Source organism: Solea senegalensis, linkage group LG9 (genome assembly GCF_019176455.1).
Source record: "Solea senegalensis isolate Sse05_10M linkage group LG9, IFAPA_SoseM_1, whole genome shotgun sequence".
Lineage (NCBI taxonomy): Eukaryota > Metazoa > Chordata > Actinopteri > Pleuronectiformes > Soleidae > Solea > Solea senegalensis.
Window position 1 is genome coordinate 14,224,006 of NC_058029.1, and position 9,542 is coordinate 14,233,547.

Below are 9,542 nucleotides of genomic sequence, written 5' to 3' on the forward strand. Positions count from 1 at the left end.
CATAATGTAAGAGAACATACGTTCCTTAGAGACAGGGTTTTAAGGCCACTCTGTAATAAACTGGTATCCTTGACATGGTGATTCACTGGCCTTCTGACACTTGATAAGCTCCTAATTGCTGTTTTGCCTTGTTTTTATTTAAAAATAAAAACTTTGGACGCATTGTTGTTTTGCCCTTATGCTCCACAACTCTGTGAAAATAGATGCTAAAATCAGGTATGAACACTTATGTGTTCTACATGGAACGTTGACACATACACATGAGCAGTGCGACGTGAGCCTGTTTGATTCAGTGTAAACAAGCAAAGCCGGCATAATGAGAGATCCTCTTAATGGCAATATAGTGCATCTTTCTACAGAGGTCTCTCTCTCGCTCTCTCTCTGCCCCATCTACCTCTCCATCTCTACCATTCTGTCTGTCAGTCCTTCATTCACAGAAATAGCACTTTCCACTGAAGAGGAAGGCCGGTAATGAGTCTTTTAGTAAGGCACAATAGCAGAGAAAACACTCAAAAGCATGGTGAAGGTAGGAAAAAAGAAAGTATATCTTCACCAGTCCTCTTCCTCAGATGAAATTAAATGATAGAATGGGAGAGGTATGTGTGAGAGACAGAGAGAGGCCAAAAAATGAATCAGGAATGAAAGGGAGGGAGAGCAAGGTAGACGGAGAGATCAGGAGACAGGAAAGCAGCTTGAGTGCCATCCAATAATCAGCTCTTTTCACAGCATACTTTCTCAAGGAGACCGAGAGAATGGGCGAGAGAGAAGAAAATAGCTCTGCTCCTTCCACAAGACAGCAAATTGACAGTTTGTATGAAAGACGGAACAAAAAAAAGATGTGGATGTGGAGGAGCTGGGAGGTGGTGGTGGTGGGGGGGAGTAGGAGTAGTGAACACCATCTCTCCATGTTGACAGAATTTATTTATTTTTCTTTTCAGGGCTAGTAACTGTTTGTTTTTCCAAAATCCTTGTGTCTTTATCCATTTTTTTTATTTCTTTGTTTATCTTGAATCTCTTCTTTGGTGTCTGACAGCAGTTGACATATCTAATGTCGCTCCTCTTTCCTTTACATTCTCTCCTGTGTTTTCTCTGACATGTCTCATCATGTTTGTTTTTCCCTTGTTGCCATTTGAATTTTTTCTATTTTAATCACGTGTAGGTACAGGTATCAATGGGATTTTATCGATACTGATACTGCTTTTCAATTTACTTATTGACACTTTTAGTGCACATCGAGTGCTGAGGATGCCTGAATGCAGGTGTGTGAGAATAAAAGCTTTCATGAAGAGTGTACTTTTTACCACACCACTAGCGGGCAGAGTCTTCCGTTTAAACTAATGAACTCCACTGCAGTGAAAGACTTTAGATTTATTTTTTTATTTTTTTTAAGAAACTTGGCGACAGCCCAGCGACATCAGCTGAGTCATGTTCTTTCGTTTGGACTGATTTCTGTGGCTGCTGCTTGACTGACTTTGTCCCCGGGCTTATAAAACACATGAATTATAATTTCTCAGATGTGATGCCAACAGCACATGGAGTAAGATGCAACACATTTAACCAAAACGACTGTTAGCTCACTTAAGTTTTTGTCAGTTACGGAGCCAGAAGGCTGCACTGGAGATGCTGCCGTTCTGACGGCAGTGGTGAAAAAAAACAAAAAAAAAACATGTTTGTTTTGCTGAGTGTTAGCTTTGCTAAATCACTCAAACATGTTGCACGACTTCACCTTTATAGAGTCACTTCTTTCTCACTAAATATAGCAAAAGTAGTCCAAACTTGAGAGTGCTAGTTAGCCATGTTAGCCAGTCCTGGTCAAGATAGCTGCTTAGATAGTACCAATAGTAACAGAAACATGACAATTTCAGATATAAATGTCACAGCAGAATATAAAAGTTCAAAGGAGGTAATTAAAAGACAGTTAAAAAAAAAAGAGATATATAATAAAGTAAAGTGCAGAAGTGTACAGGCCATTCCAACAAGGTCCTTAATCCAAGCCCCTCAAAGAGGTTATGTAAAACAACAACACATTTCTTTTATGACGGTCCATAAAATGCCTTTGAATGGGTTTAAAGAAGGCAGTGTCTGGAGTAAAATTATGTTTTGCAGCTCATTCTGTGAACATTTAACATTTAAGTGGAGACCTGTTTCTGTAGTTACTGTTGTGATATGAGAAGAGGCTAGAAATATACATAGGACGTTAACCTGACAAGGCCTTGATGGTAAGAAAGCATCATATGCACTTTCCCTCTCTGGTTAAGAGACAACCAACCTACAGATTTTGCTTTATGCTTTAGCACTAGCATTTTCTCAGGTCTGACCATTTTGCAGCAAAGTTAGAATAAACATAACTGATGATACTGATCAATGAAGCCCACGTTTCTGTGTGTGTATTTGAAATGTTTTGAAAAACACACCACATTAACATGGTCAGGTAGTATAGACTGACTTGGCGACTTTGGTACTGGTACTTTGGTGCTGGTACTTTGCGTCATGATACTTAATCCTATAGACTGCAAAAAGCATGTACACACAAACGCACTGATTTTTGTAGGCACACAGACTCTGATGCTCAGTTCCCCTGGTGTGCCTGGCACACTCTGTCTAGCCTCAGGCTGTATGAAACAAAGTGATTGTGTTAAAGAGAAAAAACACACACACATATGCCCAAGATAAACAGTAGAAGCAATCGGACATAAGGCTCGTACGAAATTTGTCTTCCATGTCAAACAATCAAACTCCTCTGTATTGACTTGCAATTATTATGTGTTGTTGCGTTATCAGCACACGTTGTCGAGTTTGTTGTCAGGAAAAGACCAACGAATCAAGGACGAGGCTGTCTTTTCTGGTCAAGATTTATTTAAAATATCAAGAGACGTTGCTTGGCCTTGTTTACTCTTGTAGCAAATAATTTGTCATGTCTTTAAACAGCAGCCATGGCTATTTTAAGCAAATAAAATAATTATCAAATTATATTACGTGGCTTGCGCTTTATGTACACTTGACGAACCAAGTCACGGTAACAAAGAGTAAATGTTAAGCTTTCAAAATTGTAGCATCTATTTTCAGCAGTCTTACCCATCATGTCAAATGGCATTACACAGCCTTGTTCTGTTTTGTTTACTTAAATATCAGAGGGTTTGAAATGCTCTTTGCTCTGAGCTTTGTCTCTGAAGCTCAGATGGAAGATGTAAATGATAAAACTCAAATCAAAAGCCGTGTCGCAGAAAAGGAAAATCATGTTTAGCTATTGAGTAATATTTTTAAGGACATGTTTTTACCTTTTCTCTCCCGTGTTCTCATAGATGACTTTTATTTTGACTTTAACTGTCTTGTTGTAGTAAGCTCAGTGTGCTGTTTCATCAGTGTTTATGTCGGGGGCTTGTATTTGTTACCTCTGTCGATCCTTTTCTAGCATAAACAATTACTTTGTCAGGACCGGTCGTCCTCATGGAGAACAAAAGCCTGGTCCTGAACCTCATTTTTGAGGAAGTGGTTAAGTTTAGGGCTAAGATTTGAATTGTGGTTAAGTTAAGATTAGGGTTAAGCACTAGCTGGTTATGCTTAAAGGAATACTTCACCATTTGCATTTAGCTTTGTATTACTAGAATAGGGGTAGTATTTTTGAAAAATTGTGCCCTGTGTTGAGAAATATCTTTATTATTTTCTTTGTTACCTGCCCACCAGTGACACTTGGTCCTGTTAGTGTAACTGTTAGCAAAGATGGCGGCCACTGTTTACGTTCTGGAATGAGGTCCCGCCCCCTACGAGTGGGTCTAAAAAGCGCTTACAGTGTCACTGGTGGGCACGTAACAAAAAAAAAGGAATGAAGATGTTTCTCGACTCTTTTCATTTTCATTTTGATACATTTTTCAAAAATACTACTTCTATTCTAGTAATACAACGCTAAATGCGAATCAGTGAAGTATTCCTTTGAGATTAGGAATAAGGCTGGTTAGGCTGTCCAAATGAATGGACATGAATGCAAAGTCCTTAAAAGGACAGCTGCATGATTGTGTGTCATTGTGAGTCTCTTTTTTTTACCCACTCAGTCAGATGTAGATGTGTTCACCAAACTGTGACATCAGTAGGACAAATACACATACATTTCCACCCCTCCTGACAGGTGCTGCTGCTGCTGCTGCTCTGTTGTGTTTTGTCTCACTTAACTGCTGGGACTGGATACCAACTCAACTGACTCACTAAAGACAACAGCTAAAACCAAACAGTAGTTAAAATTTAAATACGCCTGTTGTGTCCCGCGTGTGTCGACTTCTGCTTTCTTTGTGTTGCATAGTTTGGAGAAAAAGTGACCCGACACAATCTGCTCAACCAAAACTCAACTCGTGTTTTCATTTAGGAGTAAAACGACAGTTAAAAAATACGATGATGAAGCTTGAGTCAAGTTACAAAGGTGCTGCGTGGATACTTGTAACGTCGCTCGAGGAAACATGTTTGTGACAACTGATGTGGAAATTCTAGATTACAGAGAGGATGGAGCAAAAAGTACATATGAGTCAAGTTCAGACACTGAGCCTCTTTTACTCTTTGTGGTGTAATCTCCACCTTTAAACAGCGGCACTGGCACACTATCACTCCGTGATAGAGTTTACTCCAACAAAGCCATTTATCTTTTATAGGAACTTTATGTGTAATCACGCTTTATTTTCTTCTCATCCTTTTGTCCAGTGGTAAATACAGCTGCAGGGCACAGTTACTGCAGCAGAGGCTTTGTTACATCACCCGTGACTAAGGAGCCCATCACTCTGTTAATGCAAACCCACAGACACTCACTCACATACACACACACTGTCTAAGATCTCTGTGTGTCTGGAGTGACAGTGACAGCTGGTGAGGATCGTGTAAGAAATGTGACCGCTGCACATTGTGCTGTCTGGATTTTGTGCTGTGTCGTGTGTGTATCTCAATATTGATCTTTTTGTGTTAATGTGAGATTTAAAAAAAAAAAAAAGGTGAATGTTTGTAAAGTCTGGCAGGAAAAGGAAAAAGTACATTGCTGTGCTCACCTCTCTGTATCCCTGGTGTAGGGTTAGATGAATTTCAAGAGGATTACTTTGACAGTTCTACTGCTGTGAGCAGAAAGACAGACATTATCCACCACAGGCCTATACAAGTTACACACACACACATGCTGTAACTCTCATCTTTTCCTGCTCCATTTTCTTCCTTTCCACCCTTTCCTCATTTCCTCTCAGTTTTTCACTTCTACTATCTGCTCTCCTCTATCTCCCACTGTGCTGACATGCACCTACTGGCACATTGGCACACTGGATTTTCACTTATCCTCCTTACTAGTAATAGATTTGAGACTGTACTATTCAGTCTCTGTCGTGGCACCCTGTTGATAAAGACACCTGCAGAGAGACTGATAAGTAGATTCACCCTCCCCTTAGCTCTTAGTCAGCTTCACCTTTTGTCTCACTTTACACTAAATCTTCATTGTGTCTCATGTAAGCAGGAATTTTAAGTTGTACTATTTGGTTCATTTAATTTAAATTTAAATTTATAAACGGATCCTTTCTCATTATTCGTTCATTCAAAGCAATAAGAGATAAATGAATGATGATGAAAACCCAAGTGACAAATGGTCCTTATGTCACCCTTAGGAATCAGCAACCAGCCACCTAAGTCTTAGCCGTCAATCACACTGGTGCCCACTCATATGTGCTGTGCTTTCTTGTCTATTTTCCTCTAAATGGGATCATCATTTAGGAAAATTGGCGATGTCTATAGAGGAAGACATGAAACTAGTGATACAGATCTTAAACTCCTCAGGAAAACGTTTCCTGGTGTTCCAGGAAATCCAGGTGGCTTGATTATCATGATGGTCATAAGAGGGTTAAACTGTCACTCTCATACTCTTGCGAGAGTTGAATGTGTTCAGTTGACCCTCATCAGGCGCAGTCGTTAAATATGTGACCCCCAGTCTTTCAGTCATCAAAAAATCTGCTCAAACCAGTCGGTTAGTGTGAACTCCGAGTCTTTTCATAATGGGCAACGACTGTGGAAGTTGTGTAGAGTGTCCCCAGCTTTATTCACCACTTCACTCATACAGTAGAATATCAAATGCGTCGGCACTGAAACCCTTGTAAAAGGCGTATTGTGTAACCTAACTGCATATAGTGTTGCTCATGAGCATCATAAACTGACAGTAATGAGGCTCAATGACTGTGACCTGACCTGACTGCCAGCACACACTCACACTGAAAACATCCTCATTGTGTTTTTGTTTTTTCTTTCAAACATCAAAACAACAACAAAAACTGTATCACTTTCACCATCAGGAAATCCAACAACGGTCCTCACATTAGGCAAATGTGGATGCGTCGACCAGACCTCTTGTCACTGAATCCTTCTTTACCCATTGTCTGAAGTTACTGTAAGTGACCTATGGATGTGTCATGTAGGCGTTGCCAGTCATAGTATCCTTCCTCCATTGTGCGCAGTAACAGAGGAAACCATTCAGCAGCAAGGGTGAAGAGAAGAGTGGGTGGCTGGGTAGTGTTCACAAGCATCAGGGAAGGACAAGGGAGCAGGTGTAATGTAAGGGATAGAGCGGCAGCGTGCACACACACACACACACACACACACCGTGCAGCTGCTCGTATACACAACCATGTAGCACGTTACACGTGTAGGTGTGCACTGACTCTCACTTAAATTAGGCTCAATGTTGCACACACGGGTAGGTGTTATGTTCCACAAAATCTGTCATTCTTTTTTCTCCCGGCACGTTGGTCAAAGGTGCACTAGGTTTGCATATATAAATACAACTTTTGCAGTCGATTACTTTAGTTTAAAGAGTTTAACTCGTGCAGAAGTGTGAAAGACATGTTCAGTATGGTAAACATAATTAAATCTCACCTTAAAAAGAAAGAAAGAATGTGTTGTGAATGTGAAAGATAAGTGGAGAGTTGAGATACTTGAGGGGGAGAGTGAGGAAGGGAACAGACGGAGAGAAGGAGACAGTCTACCTTTGGTAAATATCAAAGGCAAACCTCTTATAGTTATCCCCAGTGAACTTGCTTAAAGGTCAGTCTGGAGAGCCACTGATCAATTGCTCAATATCAGCCTGCATACCTTCCTTTGTGGTGATAAGACATTTTAGCATCTGTCATGCAGGAGGAGGCATATAGGAACTACCACAAGGTCATCCAGATTGATTTCCACTCCACCCAGAGATGTTGTGTGAGTTCTCTCATCTAATTTGTTTAATGCTTGAATGAGGAAAATACAATTATTTATTTATTTGTTTAGCAAATCAATTGGATTTTTGCTCGCAGTTGCATCACAGGTCTCCACATGCCGAGATTAAGATAAGACAAAATAAATGTGTAATCAAACAAAATGATGATCAATGAGAGCGTGCACGGAGAAATGAGACTGCTTATCAATACTCACGATTACCAACTGAATGACTGTCAATAAGGGAGAAATGTCAGAGCTCCTGCTTGACAACCGTGTGCGATTCACTTGACATCACTTTGTAATAATTGGATCCCAGCAAAGCTGCATTAACTGATTTACACGTATATAATGGCGTCATAATTGAAACGCTCTCATTTGCATAAGGAAACGGCCGCTTTTTATGAGGGCTTTCATCCACAAAATATTATAATAAGCCGCACATTTAAAATTCTGTGTAGTGTTGTGTTGTGCTGTTCATTTCCAGAGTTGGAGGAAAGAGGACGGAATGATGAAGTCCTGTTTATATGCCTCTGCTCGCCTAAACTGTGGTGCCACTGAAACATTTATGGATCCCTGTTTTTAAACCTAATGTTGCCTACAAAAAGAAAACGGAAAATAAATGACTTACCGAAGTTCTCTGTCCTACTTCTGCTACCTTTTAATTTAACTTAAACATTAACAATATTGTCCAAATATTACCACAATTATTATCTTAAATAAACAAAACAAACAAAAAATCTACTTCCTAGCTTTCAAAATGAACTTAAACACCATACTCATACAGTAACTGAATTATCTAATCTTCACTCACTGTGACTAATAACAACTTTCAACGATTTTTCAATGACACAGACACAGTGTTAGTTTGGGAAGATGAGGAGGAAGCCCAGAGTGCAGGTTAGGGAGGGTTTTTGTAGTTTTTGTAATAACCTCCCTCCCTCAGAATGTTATGAAGATGTTTGAGACGATGATCAATGTGGTGAAATAATCTTTTGTGTGTTTGTGTTCAGTGGTGAACATTTATGAGAGTGGCCAACACGTGTAAACAAACAAACACCTGTTTACTCTCCGCTGCCATGAAGTGTCTTCCTTTCATTGACGATGAATGTGAAAAGTTTATTTAATCTAAAGCTAACTGATCATTATGGACATGATTTACGCCGTGAGCTTCTGTGCAACAACACGTAGATTAAAGAGAGACAGGGACTTGAAGTTTGTTTGTTCGTTTGTTTCTTTGCATGCATCTGCTTTTATTTAATTCGACGTCCAGTGTGTAAGAATTAGCGGCATCTAATGATGAGACTGCAGATCCTAACAAACAGGACTCCTTCACTCACCACTGTCTTTAAAGAATGCCGTTCCCATCGTTTGGTATCGTCCCATCGCTTAATACAAATATCCATTAGTTATGGTTTGCAGACAGTTTAATTCCAAAGCCTTTATGTTTTAATTTGCTCATCACTTCATTATTCATTTATTTTTTAGTTTAAGTATTCATATTTTTCTGAATGAGCAGTACAGTAAGAACCTCATATCAGTTCATATCTGCCACTGAATTGCTGTCAACTCGTCATCTGTACTTGACCTGAGAAATGTTTATTTCTTTGCAGACGGAAACACTCAGTATCGTCCCCTTCATCTCAGTCTGAGTTGTTTTTCTCTTAATTTCCTTGTGTTTCCTCTCCCACAGGAACATGTAGCCAACGGCGTCCGAACTCCTGCTTCTACGACCTCGTCGTCCATCCTGTTAGTCGGCTCTTACAGTCTAGACAGAGAAGTAGTGAAGAAGGTGGGAATCGGGCTCACACTGTTCGCAGCCGTCTTGGCCTTTATCGTGGAGAAACTGTTCTGACGGAGCAGCTTTAGTTTGAAGAGGACAGACTGTGAACCCAGGGAAGGAGAGTGAAACCTTCCTTAGATCCTGTTTAACACGTCATTTCAGTCAGTTTGAAATTATCCCAAAGAGAAAACCCGAGGGAGTGAATGACACGTATGAAGTCATGAATATTATACTTTTTTTTTTTCTCTCTCTGATATTTTGTCTCTTGTTTTTAATGCTGTTACTTTTTAATTAAAGGATACACAGTCGTTCACCACTTTGCAGTCATTTTATGGCCGTCTTTCTTTTCCTTGCACAGTTACACTGCTCTGAATCCGGTGATGTCATTTCAGTCAAACACTTTTAAAATGACTGCATAATTTCACTGGAGTTTAATTGGAATCTTTTAATTAGAAGTACAGTTTCATATATTGAACATTTTTTTAAAGTGCAGTAATCAAGTGTCCACTGTGTGTCTCGTCCTCACTGCAGCCTGGTCTCGTCCACCTGCAGGCTG

The 9,542-nt window shown here is 39.8% G+C and overlaps 1 protein-coding gene across 1 annotated transcript in view; it reads left to right on the forward strand.

The window, feature by feature from the left end:
- The window catches only part of cdkal1 (CDK5 regulatory subunit associated protein 1-like 1), a 207,508-nt gene extending 198,206 nt beyond the window's left edge, over window positions 1-9,302 (forward strand). Inside the window, exon 15 of the mRNA XM_044034474.1 lies at window positions 8,897-9,302. Coding sequence (XP_043890409.1) covers window positions 8,897-9,058 — 162 coding nt within the window. The 3' untranslated portion in view covers window positions 9,059-9,302. The remainder of the gene's footprint in view (window positions 1-8,896) is intronic.
- Window positions 9,303-9,542: the final 240 nt, after the last annotated feature.